Here is an 18,795-nt window from a genome sequence, read left to right as displayed (position 1 = left end):
TTGAATAATCAATTTGTTGTTGGTGTTCCTCCTGAAATGGCGCTACAATTCTTTGATCTATTTGTAGGCTCAATTGTCATTTACGGTTGCCCAGCCTAACGAAATCCAAAAAATTAGAACGTATCCACCTAGATTTTTGTAAATCGCTTTTACAGGAGGTCCAACGTGTTTTGTGTTTGCCGAATTTTAAGTGAGGGAATTGTGTGAAGCAGAATGAAATGGCGGCGTTGGAGGGAATTTCGGTGTTTCAGGAAGGTATTTTCACCTGGGAAGTAAGTTTTATTACTTTTCCTTCCAACACCGCCATGTTATTCTGCTTCACATAATTCCCTCACTTAAAATTCGGCAAACACAAAACACGTTGGACCCCCTGTTTTAGAGGTCAACCCAGCAAACACATAACGTTAGTGCAACGCTGTGCGAAGGTTGTGTCATTATAAGGTTATTGTATAACGTTGTCACAACGTTTTGACAACTTTGGTGCCTAAATTTATTTATAACTATTTTCCACTAATTATCAATCAAAGTATGGGAAATTGAAAAATAATTGAAGGCAAGCATCGTATAATGATTGGCAAGTATTAAAATGATAATGAAACTTTAGTGATGGGGCAACGTTATTTTAACGTTTTACTAACCTTGTTTTAAAGACTTTGAGTGACTTTGTTATTTTTCGCGGTTTTCTTATTAACTAAAAAAACGTTGTCCTAATGTTGTGACAACATTGTCCGGTAACATCATTTGATTTTGACATTATTGCATATCTATGTCGAAATGATGCATACATTTTTTTGTTTTGTTTTGTTTTTTACTTTTTACCTTTAACAGTGTGGTAGAAGGGTACCGGTCATCTGGATGCATTTGGATTTATGCTGGTAACGTATCTGGCACTGGTTTAAGCGACACACTTAAAGTTCTCAATTTTGAGATAATGGTATTTATTTATATCGGATAAATCGAAGTAGAATGTAGGTCAGACCTTTCTTTGCATAAAGTAAGTGTTGCCACAACATGTGCTTGCAAAATCGGTGTGTAAACATAAATTTTCATAAAGATAAGCATTGGCGACACAATATTTTTCATGATTTCGTGCTATTCCAACAACATAAAAAATATAAAAAGATAAAAAAAAATGTGCCAAAAGATGACCAGTATTCCTAGTCACTAAACACCCCTGTATATGATAAATGCGACATTACACTTTGGGAAATCGAGTTTTGCTTACAAATTATTTGTGCGACAAAATTTGAGTGTAATATTGAATTCTTATGTAGAATCAATGATGCACCAGATGATACAATAGCAAGAAAAAAAAGAAAATTGTCAAAAACTTATAAAAAATTGACATCGTTGTTTACAACGCATTGAATCTTAGACTGATATATCAAATCGCTTACGACACTTGCATCGTTCGCTGCACATTTTTCCAATTCGAAATTTACTTTGGTTGTGTACCACGTAAATCCCAGAAAGTTTATAAATATGATCGGTAAATTTATTTACCTGCACTCATTAGCATATATGATTTAAACTGGGAAACCATTATGCGCTATTTGTAAACGGGTAAACACAGATGAGAAAGCAACATGATTGTTGCATTTATTATTAAAACCTGTAAAATGATATTCTATCGGCTTCCTACTAGCTCGCATTGACAACTTTTTGAACATCGTGTGTCTAGTCCCTTTTTAGAATGCAACCATATGATTATGGGAAAGAAATCGAAGCTAGCATTTCTGGTGAAAGTAAATAAAAAAGAATACTACAATATTAACATTATATGTATTACTATTTGATATAATATGTGATATTATGTTGTATATTGTTTGAAAGTTTCTCATGACTTCTAACGTATGTGCAAGAAATAGTCCACTGAAAAGGGGCGTAACCGCTGGGTAAATCATGCGGTGTTCTCTCTTCAGGTATAACCTAAGTTTTACATTAAACCAGTTCTTTCCCGTTTTATTAATTTTCTCTATACCTGGATATTTTGTTATTCATTCACATCATCAAAATTATGATGACAGTAATCGCAACACGTGTTTTAGCCTTTAATGAAATATAATGGATTATATAAAGGGTAAATATTTAGGTTCTGAAGTCTAAATAACTTGACGATATTTTCAGGAATCTACTTTTACCTGTCACGTACATGTATATCAAAAACTCTCAAAAATCTCAAAGCTATTTATGTTATACTTTTAAAGTATAACACATTAATATAATATATGTCAAAATATAACCACTGTCCACAGGCGGCTGTAACATTGATATAACCCTTACCCCTCCTCCCTTATGACCATGCCCTTATACCCTACCCGTTTTTGTTATTAATTGTCAAAAAATACAAGCAACATCTATATAAACTGTAGAACACTCACTATCAACAAAAACATCCAATAAGAAAATCTGCCCCCATATTACTCATATCACAATAAATATCTAAGCTATTATCTTTAGATGGACTTTTTTAACTAAATCGTATTTACGTTATTTTTAAACATTTCTTCCATATATTTTGCCTATAGATGCTCATAAATTATTATGCCCCCCTTCGTAGAAGAGGGGTATATTGCTTTGCACAGGCATGTCGGTCGGTCGGTCGGTCCATCGGTAGACCAAAGCTTGTCCGAGTGATAACTCAACAACTCCTGGACGTATGGTCATCAAACTTGACATGAAGGTTGGGCCTGACCAGTAGATGACCCCTATTGTTTTGGGGGTCATCGGGCCAAAGGTCAAGGTCACAGTGACCTTGAATGGTAAAAGGTTGTCCAAGTTATAACTCAACAATGCCTGCACCCACGGCCCTCAAACTTGACTTAGAGGTTGGGCCTGACCAGTAGCTGACGCCTATTGTTTTTGGGGCTCATCGGGTCGAAGGTCAAGGTCACAGTGACCTTGAATGGTAAAAAATTGTCCAAGTGATAACTCGACAATGCCTGCACCCATGGCCCTCATAATTGAATTGGAGGTTGGGCCTGACCAGTAGCTGACGCCTATTGATTTTGGGGGTCATTGGGCCAAAGGTCAAGGTCACAATGACCTTGAATGGTAAAAGGTTGTTCGAGTGATAACTCGACAATTCCTGCACCCATGGCCCTCAAACTTGACTTGGAGGTTGGGCCTGACCAGTAGCTGACCCCTATTGTTTTTGGGGGGTCATCGGGCCAAAGGTCAAGGTTGTCTGAGTAATAACTCAACAACGCCTGCACCCATGGCCATCAGACTTGACTCAGAGGTTGGGCCTGACCAGTAGATGGTCCCTATTGATTTTAGGGGGTCAAGGTCACAGTGACCTTGAAAGCAAACTTGACAATTCCTGGAGCTATTGTCATCAAACTTGACATGAAGGTAGGGCCTGACCAGTAGATGACCCCTCATGACTTTGGGGATCATCGGGCCAAGATCAAGGTCACAGTAACCTTTAACACAAAAAAGTTCATTCTTCTCCCAGTGATATCTCAACAATGCCTGAACCTATGATCATCAAACTTGACAGGGAAGTTGGGCCTGACCAGGAGATGACACTTATTGATTTTAGGAGTCATTGGGTCAAATGTCAAGTTCACAGTGACCTTGAATGCGAAAATGTTTTAAATGATAATTTTACAATGCCTGCACCCATGGCCCTCAAACTAGACTTGGTGTTGTGTCACCTGTAGATGACCCCTTATGATTTTAGGGGTCATCGGGTCAAAGGTCAAGGTTACAGTGACCTTGAACGAAAAAGCTTGTCTGTGTGATTTCTTGTCAATGCTTGCACCCATGGCCCTCGAACTTGCCTTTCGATTTTTGGTGACCAGCTGATGACTCCTATAGATTTTGAAGTCATAGAGTCAAAGGTCATGGTCATAACACACTCTATCCTCAAACTTTGAATGGTCATAATCTTAAAACTGCCTCAATGGCATCCAATGTCAGTGACAAATCAGGTGTCATTTCGGTCCATGCATATTTCATTCCATTGTCCATATGATCCTGACAACATGGCGCTCGGGGGGGGGGGGGCATAATGTTTGACAAACATCTCTTGTTATATTACAGTTACAATAACTGTACAATTCAAACCTTCTGAACATGTACGATTTACATTTGAAACGAAACTGTGGCTATGGCTGAGAACACATTTATTAGACCAAAACTGAATCAGTAATTATGACACGAATATGCTCTTTTCATCAATTGAAACGAGTGACTGTGAATGTAAAGTTTATTGGTCTTTAAAAGCGATGTTAACTGTAATCGACTTCCTGATAGAAATTAAACCTGATTCGATTCATGGCACGATAAGTATCCTGTCAATTATTTTGTCCTGTTTTGTCCTGATACACTATTCCATTGAAAGCGAATTTCGTAACCTGTAGAGAGGGTTACATAATCTTACATTTAAGCGCTATGTGAGAGTGAAACGACCTGAATCAAATTAGGTAGTCGGCGCTCTCTGCTAACGTAGTGTCGGTTAATAACACAAGTTTCATAATAACAAAGCAATTTCACATTCGCTTCACAAAATGTACATAAACCGGTGAAAATATTGACCTACATTTAATATTTTTTATTGATGTGCTATTTCACTATAAGGCCAAATAAAAAAATAGGTCTGGTTCAGGTAACCCGACCGACCCTAATAATTACCGTCGACCCTAACCTTTTTATTGCGATATTTTTTCGTCAATAAAAATTTTCGCCATTTTTTCGAAAATCCGCCGAAAATCCGATCGTAAACGTGCGCCGACAACGATATTTCTATTCCGCGCCTATTTAGTATTACCGTTCGGGTTACCTCCCTTTATACAAGATGGCGGCGTGTGTCGGTTCTTCAAATGTGATCGCAATTAAACTATTAAAATGCGATCACCACGGCGAGCGCCAGCTTATGAAAGCAGTCCAAAATGTTTGCACATCTGATCAAATATATCACGAGATACATGAAGCTGTAGATGAAAAACGTGTTGTCATAAAATACGAAGTTTCTACGGCGCTACAAGGGGCATCGTTTTTGGAGGTTTGTTTCGAACATTTCTGTTCACATATTTTATATAAAAGAAAAAGTGTAAATTAAAACTATCGAGGTGGATAAATCGCATTTTCATGTGACCAGATTTGAAAAAAAAAATAAACAAGAAAGATCATGCCTCCATAACCACCATACACATTAAAACAAAACTTCCCCAACCACCACCAACCAAGAGCTTCAGAACTTGGCTGCAGTATACAAAATAGGTGGAGTCTTGCATGAATATTTATTAGCTACAGGGTTTATAATAACCCATTTAAATACCTGATACACTATATTTAGAACATTTCATTATATACCTTTATATGTAGTTTGAAGAAAATCATCTCTGAGACAAAAATGCCAATTTTGAATGGTTAGGATTACAAAGGATAAATGGTTAAAATGGTTATATAGCAAGCAGCAAGCACAAGACATGTACAATTACCACATGATGGAAGAAAAATTCACTGTCTAAACAATATGTCGAGCCCATGCAAAAAAAATAAAAATAATAATAATCCCTACCCCCCTAACTTTTTTTAACAACGTTACCTGAACCAGACTATTTTTTTTATTTGGCCTTATGAGTCCAGTCGTGATGCAATCTTGTCCTGATGGTGGACACTGCATGGTATGTTAAACAGTTAAACCGAGGAAAAATGAAAACCCGATCGCCTAGAGCTGGCATAACTTGCTAGATTCTTAGTGTTGACAAGGTAGTGTTGCACCAAGTTTAGCCAATAAAGTTCTAAAATTTGTAACGAGGCAACCTCTTGTAAAAAAAAAAATGAAAAAAAAAATACAAATTGATATGCGAGGACCTGCGTTACGATTACACTTTTCGTGAAGATCTAGATTTTATGATGTCGATATTTAACGCTAGCAATTATTGAAATTATAGACAATCAGAGTATGATTTTCTATTACTAAGTTTTAACATTTAAAATACACAGTCAATCCGTTGTGGAATAACATTCCCAGACTTTCTAATGTTCTCGTATAATCCTATGAAAATGAAAAATAAGAGACCGTGCTCGCCGTTTGTAAACGTACATTTTCAACCAATTGGCACCTTACCACGGAAGACGCGTTGGAGCAGTTTTGGCTCCAATGATTGCCCAACCTGATTTTATCTTGTAAATATTAAACTGGTTCTAAAAATCTTAATCACGACTTCAATGAACGAGGAGATAAGTGATCAATGTTTGCTCAGTTAACTGTAGTAATGCGTTGCAAGCAAAGGAAAGAACTACTCAACCGAGCCCTTATTGTTCAGTGCTCAGTTTAAAAATAAGTTATGGTGGACATCCATGTTAAAAATGGGCTTATGTATGGTTAAAGATCTACTTCTATCCAAGAGCTTTCCTATAAGTCAGTGTGGCTAAGAACATGCTATCCCGCCCTTACAGTATGTAAAACGAGCAACCAGACAGGACCAAGGGGTTTGAACTTTGTCGCTTCATTCTTGACACACATGATTGACCGAAAGTCAAGTGATTTTATGTAGAAACCATTAATATTTACATGCATAATGTCAACGTGGCTATTTTTCAACGGGTGTTTTACATAGTTGTTTAGTAACCATAATATTGGATAATAATCGTACGAATGTACAAAACGCTAACTGACGTTGATAGACGATGATGTCAAAACTGGACGTCATGAATGCAAAGCATGGGGCCCAATCTTTTCTTAAAGTTATGTTATTGTTGTTTCCAAATCATTAAGGTGGCCTTTTTGTCGTCATATGTTTGGTTATGATGAATCTAAAATTGGACTTTGTTTGAAAATAAACAAACGCAGGACTATTTTGTGACTTCATGTCTCACTCCCATACTGTGCATGATGGATAGAACATTACATCATTTGCAATAAATCATTTTAAATTTGGTACAAATATCGGAGTTGAAAATCTATACATATCTGTACATATGCGTTGTCGCAGTTCTTAATGCCGAGTACATTAAGAACTGCGACAACGCATATGCAAAAATAGTATAAATTCAATGACCCATAAATTTGAGACCTTTGATCATGTTTGGATACTGAAAAAAATGTTACATGTATTATGAAAATTATCCTTAAGAATAACCAGTTAAATAAAAATATGTAGGTTAAGGTATCAAAAATACTATTGATGTTCTATTTGAACATCTTGGAGGGAAAAGTGAAAATACATATATTCCACACAGCAATTAGACTGAAGAATGATAATGCATGCAATACATGTATTAAATCAATAAACAGTTCGCATAACGCAACATGTTGTACTTGGTGGTAATGATGCACATGTACAAATACATGTGTTTATACTTATTGGAATATTTTGATTTACTAAATAATAATACGTAATGTCACGTAAGTTGCTAACTATAGTGTTACATAATATAAATTATTCATGTTTTTAGCAAGCAAAAGGTTACTATGGCTGGCGATCCTTACCTGCATTTTGTCCGTGTTATCCATTGGAATTGGCATCGGTTTACTAACTAAAAAGGCCGCGTTCCCGTATGACGTCGGAGGAGGAGTCATTGCAGGAGTGTTTGTAAGTAGTTTTTTTCTCTCTCTTTTTATGACCCTCGAAGGGCAGTCCGTTCGTGGTTTCTGACAAATAACTGTAGAGCGCATAGTCCCAGGAACCTTAGAAGGCAGTTTGGTCATGACCAGCAGATGAATCCCATTGAATTTGTGAGTCAATGGTCAAGGTCGTGGTGATAATAAGCTGAAATTCCTTTTCCGATCAATAACTGAAGATCGCTGGGGCTCAGGGACCTTGGCAAACAAGATGGTAATGACTAGTAGATGAACTCTTTTAATTTGAAGATCAGTGGGTGAAAGGTTAAGGTCGTAGTGACAATGAGCTGGCAATCTGTTTCCGATTAATAACTAAAGAAGGCCGGGGCCCACTGACCTCACACTCGGAAGACAGAACGGTCATAACCAGGGACCCGGTTAATTAAGATATCTTTTTTGTAAACTTAATGCTATTTCAGAGGGTTTGGGACACCCGTAAAGTTATGGGCAGAATCTATATGATAAATGAATTTAAGATATTTTCTTTGAAACGCTGTTTACGTCAAAAACGAAGCTACGCCTTTACATTTTCGCTCTTTAGCATTACGATCTTTATTTAAACGGTTTCCAGTAGATTTACCCTGTTGATCTTGAGGTGGGTCAAATGTCAATGTTTTGTGACATTTGAGCTAAAAATATGTTGTTTTTAAGATCAATTGGTCAAACGTCAAGGTCGTGGTGAACTTGTGCTGAAAATCCGTTTCCTATCAATAACTGAAAAATGCTTGGCCTCTGTGACCACACATGTTGTAGGCAGGTTGGTCATGACAAGTAGATAAGCCATACTGATTTTAAGGTCAGTGGGTCAAAGATTAAGGTAAAAAAAGAATCTTTTGACCTACTAACCTCATACTTGATAGTAGTATATGAATACTTAGGAACCTAGGAACCTAATACTTCGAAGGTAGTTTGGAAACTACCAGCGGGTGAACCATATTGAGAATGAGTAGTACGATTTAAATACGGTAAAAAAGTCATTTACCGAAATCATTCATTTTATAATTACCGAGTGCTTTTTTATTCTCTTTAGCATAAAAGTTTAATTTTACATACCATTTTTTTCTATTCCATGTCATCATTCACAATTTACTAATGCCTCTCCAGACGATTATTGTGATAGTGCTGCCCACGACTTACGAGCCAAAGTAAAACTAAGTCGTGAGAACGAGTTCGTAAGTCGTGGTCAGGACATAACTTAGTCGTGGCCACGAGGTAACTAAGTCGTGAGAACGAGTTCGTGGCCAGGACATAACTTAGTCGTGGTTACTTTGTGTTTTAACTCAGACCTCAAATATTGTTCATTCAACGGACTTTTTATTCACAAAGTAAGTGCTGTTCACACAGTAAGATTACGTTACTCTGTATTTACCCTAAAACAAATTATGGACCTTCATTTTTTTTAAATTTCTTGACAGGCATATATAACATCATGAATGCATTTATTTCTAAGATAAAGCGGCATATAGTCGGGCGCGCTATCCTACGACAACTCTTGGTTAATAATGAATTTTTTGTTTCATTAAATAATAGTTCGGTCTAAAATGTGAAAATAAAATGATAAAAAACAATAACTACCTGTGCAGGTATATAATCATATCACTGTGACTGGCTGTTACATATTGTACATTCTGTATTTGCAAGTTTGTTCTATATTTTTTAAGTACATACGTCATTGTGTTGTTTTTCTGAAAACATATGGACTCAGAAACTTTCGTTTTTGTATAAAAGAGTTTGTGTATTCTTTAAAATAAAAAGTTTATCTCATTTTTATATTTTTTCTGTATATGTTTTGAAGCGTTCGTGTTCATTTCAAGGCATATTTTGAATCTCAATTTTAGTCAAAATGGCGCATTTTTGCCAATCGGAAAAGACCCTATCCCAAAAGGGTCAGAGAAAAAACAGTGCACATACCAAAATTAACAAGTTGCTCATATCCTCAACATTGTATTACAGGGACTTGTCCTGTCCATATTTCCACTGTGCATATACCGGTACTCCGTCAATGGCGAGGACCCTAGCTGCTGTGTAAGTTTACAAGAGCCATATTTTGTTTGAATTAAAAGAGGCCATTGAAGCGCATCTGACCTATTGTTGAGAAGCAAAGTCTCGTTTTTGTCACAGCTGAGTGGTGTCTTCATCAGTTTCAGGGAAACTTTTAAACGCTGCCCATCATTCAAAATCAGTATATAGACTTGAAATTTAGTACATGTATTACCACAATTTTCACAGTATTTTAAACAGCTATGTTGCGCTGGGATAAAAAATGAACTTCTTTATATGACATAAAAATTATTTAAAGACGAAAATAGTGATAGCCACACAACATTAAGGTTGGCATCCGCATTTTGAATCTTTTGCAGAAGCAGAAAATAACCAACAGTTATACAAGATGTGTTCTCAAAGAGGTTCGACTAACCAAGAAATATTTTTCCTTATTAATGGGTTTGTCGTATTAAATATGGATTCGTCATTAATTAATGCATCACGGACACTACCATTTTGGTGATGTTTAAACAATATGAACAAGTATAGGTATGTTTATTGTGTATACATTATCTGTATTTTTCTTTACATCTTACATGTTGAGTCGAAGGCAAAATTAACTCAAAATCAGAACTGATTGCCAAATGTTCTTTTATCAACAAAATGGAAAATGTATTAAGAACCTATGCCATTTCTTAATTTCTTATACTGGTGTGTTCTGAACCCCTTAATTGACTATCTTCATTGAATTCAGAAATCGTTGTGTTTTATCAATTTCAGAGATCAATATGGAATAACATCTGTCATTGCGATAGATATTTATGCTCACACGGATAGATATTTCAGCCATTTCAGGTCTTTTGAAAGGGAAAAGAAGCGCATATTCTTATAATTTCCTTATTTGCAAAAGACAGAAAAGCTTGTTCTTTTAACTTTAAAATTTCCCAATTTTTTATGTTTTCCCAAACTGTCAAGCGCTTTTCCCCCAAAATTGGCAGAAAAAGGCTTTATGTTATAACAATAAATGCACAGAAACATTTTTATATATTTAGGTAACACCTGAAAAACATAAAACGGCTCTAAATATTGTGACAATACGCGTTATCAGTTGGTGTTAGAATGCTTACTTATTATGGCCCTTGACCAACTGATTGATACATAGGATATAACTTATTTATTCATTGACGAATTACTCATTATAATATCAGATACATACGAGGGGTTCTCATTAAATAATGCGACGTTGGTTATTATTCAGAAAAAAAATCAATGCTTAAGTATTTAAAATTTATTTGCTTACACCGAACACTCCTCTATATACTCTAACATGCGCTTATTTTTATAGCTGTAGCGGAATATATGAGGCCCCCTTATTAGGGTAGGAGAAGTATGCTGCTGAATTAAGCCGAAGGGAAAACGTTTTTTGAAAACAAATATTTAAATATATGTTAGTGAATGAGAATTAACAGTTTCTACATTACAATAATTACTCGGGTGTTAACTTTAATTCACAATAAATATTCTCAAAAAAATACCTTAACGGTATGTACTAATTAGTATTGTTAGGCCATTACTTTTATATAAATTGGTTTACAAAACCGGCGAGTCTTATTTTACGAAAAGTACCAAAAAAATAAAAAATGAATTTCACTTTTTTTTTCAAAATTATTTTCCCGACCGTATTGATTTTGGTGACGATAGCAGTCATTATTTGTATGAAATAATTAATTAAAATTTGCAGGAGTCGTTTAAATAACAATAGCAAAACACATTGGCAAATTTTACAGCCGACACAAACAATAACTGTCACGTGATTGTTGTTTTCCCCCGCCAATTTAGGTCATGAAAATATTGTTGTTTATAGATGAAAAATAATAGTGTCAGTGGCTGCCATCGAATAAGTAGACACAAATATCTGTAAATTATGTGTGAGAAAAACATTTTATAACATTTTATGGTTAAATATTAAATAACAGTGCACTTAGAGTGAGTGTTGAAATCGAAAGTAAAATTTCTAAGTTGACACCAGTGACCTAGTTTCACAAGTTCGGTCGGTGGTGTTTATGGATTTTAAATCACAAAATTGTTTGGAAATACTTGTCATTGAGTCAATGTAAAGCTTGTGTTTATTCTAGATTACATGTTTATTCATGTTTGGGTTAATAGTAGAGTAAAAACAATGAAAGAGTTGAACACATGTGTCAATGGCATTTATTAATGCCAGGAGTTGTGAGCAAAACATTTAGATAAAACAACACGGAAAACTATTTTGAATAAGTCCATTTTAATTTGTAATGAACTTGATATTTCACTATAAATGAGATTTGTTGTTGTAACCAAGGAATACTGTTTTAAATGAAAAATAAACAATCATGAAGTATAGATGCCATGTGAACGCATGATACACAAAATGGCGGAGTTGGGAGAAGATGAAAATATCCGATACATAATTATGGATTTCTCTGTTACAATCATTGGTACATAAAGTTAAGTCACATGCTAGATTTATTATTTTGCTATGTGATTTTTATGTACTGATGTGGTAATTTGCTGCAAGATTTGAATTTGAAATGGATTTGGTGAACATCCCATGGTAAATATACCGGTCCGAAAATTTCCGGACTTAGCATGGATTTGGTTACACACAACTAGGACCCGCATGGTAAAGGTAATTAAAACTCAAATCTAGGTCTAGTTTGGTTTTTAGTTTTACAGGAATTGTTTTCACAATATTAAAGCTCAAATGTCTTCATAAAATGTTACTTCCTTATTTACAAAATTGGAAATTATTTCACTTTATCGACATTTTCCAATATTGAAATAACTGAAACAATGTTTAGAAAATGTAATGTATTGTCTTAATACAGTGCAATTTTTGTGTACGATATTTTAATGCGTAAAATTCGCCTTCCCTTTTTTTCAATTTAATATTGGTCAGTTTTAAAGTGTTCTGCATTCACTTTTGCTTTAGCATACCCTTAAAGCTCAACAAATGTCTTGCTGAGTAATATTCAATGTATATTTGATAAGAAGTGTAGTGTATACATGTAAACATGTTTATAGTCAATTTCATTGATGTTTAATTAGAACTTTGAAACTTTGAGTGTTTTAAAACATGCATTAATAGCAGTTTAAAAATTTAAAATGCCAAGTAAATTATATAACTTTATAATGTTTTTATGTTGTTCTCTGATTTTCACCCTTTAAGAGTATGTTTTGTGACTTTTTTCCTTCTTTTTTTTCGACCATCCGGTGGACATTTTTTCCAAAATTTCTTGTAAACCAAAAATTAAAACAGGAGTGGCCTTACAAGCCCTTGTAATTCAACAATAATTGGATTTGTCTCCCTTGTTTAAATCTGTCTTGTTCTAAGTCAACATGGCTGTTTAAAAGTGTGTATAGCTACTAACTCTAACCCTTACCCTAACCCTATTCAAATTCATAAATCTACCAATTATTGACATAGATAAATGACATTTGAACGGGAACCGTTGCGGTAGGTATTTGTAGAAGACAAGTAAATACGAATGGCAGTTGCATTTTACTTCAAAGGTTTGCTCCTCTCATATCAAACTTGGTATTGCACTGCTTTGACAATAATCAGCGCTTCAAACAAGGGATCTCTGGAATATAAACAGTCTATTAAGTTTGTATAATACCCAATTCTCATTGGTCCACAAATAAGTGCATAAACCAAGTTCATGTTTTGTTTCTTTTAGGCACTCTTTATGGCGATTTATTATGTCGTGGGAATCATGGCTATGATAATCAGCTTTGGTTTATCAGGCATGCATGCTATTGTTGTGTGTGTTTCTGATTCAACTGAAACCACACCAGGTAAGATTTACATATTTTAGGGGCCTGTAGCAATATATAAAAATAATACTGTGTCAATAAAATGTTTTCGTTTTCATGTTATAAATGAGTTCTTTTCAATTCAATATTATAACACTCACTTTTTTATGCAAATTCAACATCATTTAATTATTAAGAAACCACAAAGGACCTAAGAGACTAACATTACGCATGTCAGCATTTATATAGGTTACCTTCAGTTATGCTTTAGCTACGTATTTTTATGTTTTTGTTATGTTCTGCATCCATGAACAACGTTTAGCTGTAATTGATTACAACAGTTGTAATGTGTTACTGTTAAAACGCACTGATGCATAGTTCTTACATCAGTGAAGAGACATGTTATTAAAGAAATAAACTCATTTTTAATTTAACTTTTCACAAATATAGACTGGATTATGAAATAAAACACAAAATACCCATGTACCTAATTAGTACAGTGTCTAAAATATAAAGAAACCTCTTTCAATTTTACAAGCCGAACATGTCGTCATGCTAGTGCTAGTTATTGATGGACGACTTACACGACAAAACCACATAATTATTTTGATTTTCAATTTGACAAACATTAATTCATTTATAGGGAAATATATTTTTTTAGATTTAAAATCTAACTATTTATTCCAAAGCAATACGAATTTAAAATATTGGATCACAAATTGATATTTTCACTGGTTGAACAGTGAAATATCAATTTCATGTCACTGTTACATTCCTGTAAGCCACCGGAAAACATAAAATAAAAAATGAAATAATCATTTATAAAAATATGCGATGAATAATGATGTTTTTCAATGTGTTTTAATTTATCCCTGACTTTTTCTTTAAAAGGACCATAAGTTGCACATCATTTTCTTAACGATATCAAGATATCATCATGATATTTTAGTAATGTTTCGTGAAATGTCATTTAATTGCAATACCCAATAAAAGCAAGTGTATGTCTTAACGAGCAAACCTGCGCGATGATGCTCAAATAGCTCGGATTTTGCGTGGATTATTTGTAGTGAAAGAAGTCGCCTTAATACCAACGTCTGCGCTCATGCTATATCATGGTATAACATCGATAGGATGGATCATTCCAATAACAATGAAACTTATGCTCGAAGTAATATAGGGAACACTCTGTAAGATCATGCGTTATAATATAACCCTATTACAACTTTATCTTTGTCTCTGACCTACTCCGGTTTAATTGTATAATATTGAGTTTATAGTGTTCAGTTGTGAAACCTTATAAATTATGTCAACAGTTTCAGCATGCGACAATCCCCAACACGACACCTTGCTGACTTTATCCGTTGTTACCCTCATATTAACAGTGGCGTTGACTGTTTTATCTGTGGCAGTTTTTTTGACATGCTATTGTAACAGAATTCAATTTGGTGTGCCATTATATGCCGGCGAAAGCTTACCAGATCCTGGAATCGTAGCTGAGAGAAGGCTAAGGGTGGGGCAAACAGAACAACAGTGGTTAGAGGATCGACGGAATGAAAGACTTGAAAGAGAAAGACAGGAAGAAAACCGTGCTGGAACTTTGGACGAAACGGAGACAAATACGGAATCAGGTGCTCCTAGTTTTGTAGATAGTTCTAGTGCTCAGCCTAGTGCCCCTCCAGTAGAACCAAACCGGCTTGCAAACCTTCCGCCTACCTATGAGGAAGTTATGGAGAATGAGGACAAATATAAAAAGACAGATACTCCGAGAAGTTCAAACGTATAGGCAGATGGGCCCAGTTTCTCGAAAGTTGTCAAGTACTTACTGTAATTAATTCATGTTTGTCTAAAATTCTGATTAAAATATATGTCCCCATAGACGGAACAAGACGGCACATATATGTCCAGGCAGACTAATTTAATTTTTCGGAGTTTTGAGCATTATTTTTTGTTATGCAGCTTGGCTTTTGCTTGTGTTCATCAATCGGTAGAATCAGAGCTACGGCTCTTGATTTAGTAAAAAACTACTATATAGAACGTGCAATCTTGTGTCGCGCGTATATCTAACATATTACGATCCAGAGCCACAAAACATTACAGGAATGTAAACCAGCATGTGAAATTGTGCACCTGGAGTTGTGTGTGTTGCTTCAAACATAAGTGCAGAGGTATGGCCCATTTTGCGAAATATGGCATATAGAGCTATGGGTTACGCTTATCTCCAAAAATATGAGAATCATGAAACTTTACAGGCGCGAAGTCATGCGCCCGGTGTCCTCTAGCAAAACTACAGTTATGACCTTTGACTTACTTAAAGTTTTCATATAAAGCATGGAATATTGTGCCTAGGCCTAAAAAAATTGTTTGGTTAGGGTTACATCCTTTTCAAAAATAGGTAGGGTAGGTAGGCTTTTTATTTATTTATTTTTTTATTAGGCTTTATATAAGAATATCATTTTCATCATTGGAGAATGGTGTTAAAGTTATCTTCTGTATAAGCATTTAAGGTTTAAACTACATATTGAAAAGCAATTAAAATAAAACGATTTTTTTTTGTTTTTTTTAGTTTTTCCTTCTTTTTTTCAAACTGACTATAAAAACGGTAGGGTCGGCGCCTATTCCGTATGTAGGGTCGGGTAACCCGAACCAAATGTATTTTTTTAGGCCCTACATATCTCGATAGGTTTATAATACTGAGTCTTGAAATTAAAGAGGAATTTAAATAACCAGCAGGTGAAGTTTTGCCTCTCGGGTATTGTGGGTGGTTGTTACTAGCACTGTTATGGTTTTTTTACATTATTGAAATTAGTTATTAATTTATTATATAGTGTTATACTTGTAAACAATTTATTTAAAATGTATCATTTGAGTTATAAACTTTCTCTAAAATGCAAGTTTGCTTGTGGTGACAGTCGGTGTGTGAGGTTGTACACCTGGGCTCAAGGCACGATCACTATTTCTAAAATGGTAATGATTATCTCATATATTTAGTTCAAATAAACTTAAGTGATACAAGAAGTAATTCAGGTATATTTTGAGGCGAGAGGTTAGGTTATGCGTTTTATGCCCCCTCTCTTTCGTTATGCAACTGGTAATTTTGAAGGACATTCATCGACTATCAGGGCGGGAAAAATGGTAATGGCTCTTTGTAAAAAGGGCGGATAGTTGGAACATCATTGGCATATGGACACATTTCTAGTTTCATTCATGTGTAAGAAAAAAGAATTTATCCCAACTGGGCGATCAAATTTAAAGAAAACACAGGTAAGTATAACTAAAAAGTTTCGCATAAGTGCTTAAGTACATTTTTTGCACTAAAACAAGTGTTTGTATTGTTTTGGTTTTTCAAAACATTTTTAACCAAAAATCTTGATCAACAAACTATGAGAGCAGAAGCAGAAGATTATGAAAGCGTACAAACGAATTATTTTTAGCAATTTTCAGCTGGAGGTGGTCAAATGAGTTCAGTTTGTTATTTAGTGAGTAAGGAATGGATATATATGGTTTTGGCGCGGTTGTCCGTCCGTCTGTCTGCTTGTTCGTTACAAATTTGTGTTGCACGTATCTTCAAAAGAATATTAGCCAGAGTGATGAAATGTTAAGCAACACGTGTAGTTGTGCAAATATGTCGGTCTTTTTTGTGTATTTGAGATGCCGCCATCTCCTGCTAATTGCACTGGTGTCACAGTAGGGGCCAGTGGGCCTGTGTATTCGTTTCTTGGCTCAGGGCCATTTATGGTCCATTTTTTATAATGAAACCCCTGAAACTGCACAGCAGGATACTCAGATTTTAGATCTGATAAAACAATAAGGCAATAAGATTAAGATGAATTAACTGTGGTTGTGTTCAAATTCACTTTTTTTTTCTTTTCTTTTTTTGGGGTGGGGGGGTGGGGGGGTGGGGGGTCACATATAGAAGGATTAAACTAGGCCTTTAATTCAGTACAAGATCGCAACTAGGCCTTTAAACAATTATCCTACATGTAATCAACTTACTTGTTCCTTGTGTTCTTCATTTTATATTTACTTGTGTTAGTTAAACCAGATAAGTCATTTGTAAAAAAAATATTATCATGTTGCATGTTTTAAAGTTCGTCTGTGCTTGATGTAATTATGATAAACATGTATAATTATATATTTTTATCACTTGTGCTTTAATATACATTAATAGATAGAACATTTAAATGTTTGATAACATTTTACTCATGCAATGCAAAGGGTATTCTGACGTCATAATAAAGTTATATGAGTTTAATTTATGTAAACAAGATATAAATTATGTCTCAAGTCCCCTAACGTGTTTAAACACATTTGTGTTTCCATGTATTTACTGTTCTAGGAAATTTCAATTTTCCCCACCTGTGTAAGAAAAAGCACGTGCTTGAGCTCGCCATCTGCTGTTTAAGTGTGGATCAAAATTATGATTTTCCTGAAAGGCACGGTCAAGATAAGACATATGTTCAAAAACAAAAATTCATATTTCTGCGTGTTATGACGTTGACATTAGTTAATTAACACTAATATAAACGCGCTATATGTTGAAAAGTATAAAAAAAAATAACAACAAAAATGTCGTCAGTATATATTAAAATTAAAAATTGAATAAAACGTTTTATTTACGTGAATGCGGACGAATGCGGGCGAGTTGAAAATTCCGATCATCGGTCACGCTGCGTGAACGTTACCCGGTCGTATAGGATATTTTGATCAGCCGCGCATAAAAAGAGCAGTCTAGATGGATAATTATTTTGTCATACACTTTCATCTCCAAGCAATTCATACAGTAAATTACGTCTGATCGTGTTTCACCTAATTAATACATAGCGGGCAATCATTGGAGCCATAATATTTTGTTATGTGTTAAAAATGCTCCAACGCGTCTTCCGTTATAGTGCCAATGACTGGAATTTGGATGTAAACAGTGAGTATGGTTTCTTATTTTTCATTTTTAGATGTTTATTCGAGTAAATTAAAAAAATATGGAGAATGTAGTTCCACATAGGAATGGCTATGATTTGTTCTAAATGTAAAAGTTCTAAATAAAACTTAAAATCTGATCTTCTAGAACTTGCATAACTTGCTAGACGTTAGTGTTGACAACGTAAAAATCTGGATTTTCGTGAGAATTGTTATCGTACCTTAGGTTAAAGCAATTTCTTTACATGTATGTGGCTTTTTTTATTGACAAAAGGTTGTCCGTTACAAATGTTAGTACTTTATTTGTTATACTTGCTGCACTATGCTCGATTCTGAACGCTGTGGTGCCAATGAATAGATTGTGGTGCTCATGAATTGTAATTTAGTAGGAAACGAATTGTGAAAAAATAGCAATTTCATAACATGAAAATTAACAATTAACTGAATTAATATCATTTTCGATAGTTTTAAAGTATGACCAACTACCACACTGCTTTGCGAACTTTAAGGTTCATTTGGTGTCTAAT

At 34.8% G+C, this 18,795-nt stretch overlaps 1 protein-coding gene across 1 annotated transcript; it reads left to right on the top strand.

The window, feature by feature from the left end:
• Nucleotides 1-1,952: 1,952 nt before the first annotated feature.
• Nucleotides 1,953-17,159, top strand: LOC128203394 (uncharacterized). The gene is made up of 5 exons (XM_052904800.1): nucleotides 1,953-2,080; nucleotides 7,411-7,547; nucleotides 9,530-9,601; nucleotides 13,279-13,396; nucleotides 14,668-17,159. Exons 1-5 carry the CDS (start codon nucleotides 2,065-2,067, stop codon nucleotides 15,135-15,137), a joined length of 813 nt encoding a protein of 270 aa, XP_052760760.1. The 5' UTR covers nucleotides 1,953-2,064; the 3' UTR covers nucleotides 15,138-17,159.
• The last annotated feature ends 1,636 nt before the right edge of the window (nucleotides 17,160-18,795 follow it).

The sequence above is a fragment of the Mya arenaria genome, chromosome 9 (assembly GCF_026914265.1).
Source record: "Mya arenaria isolate MELC-2E11 chromosome 9, ASM2691426v1".
Classification (NCBI taxonomy): domain Eukaryota; kingdom Metazoa; phylum Mollusca; class Bivalvia; order Myida; family Myidae; genus Mya; species Mya arenaria.
Note: the sequence above shows the minus strand (reverse complement) of the source record. Positions and strands in the feature narration are given on the sequence as shown.

What these genes read in the sequence shown, in the direction of transcription:
- LOC128203394 (XM_052904800.1), top strand. An exon ending in GAGTCATTGCAGGAGTGTTT is followed by an intron (nt 7,548 to 9,529) that starts GTAAGTAGTTTT and finishes ATTGTATTACAG; the next exon opens with GGACTTGTCCTGTCCATATT. An exon ending in GCGAGGACCCTAGCTGCTGT is followed by an intron (nt 9,602 to 13,278) that starts GTAAGTTTACAA and finishes TGTTTCTTTTAG; the next exon opens with GCACTCTTTATGGCGATTTA.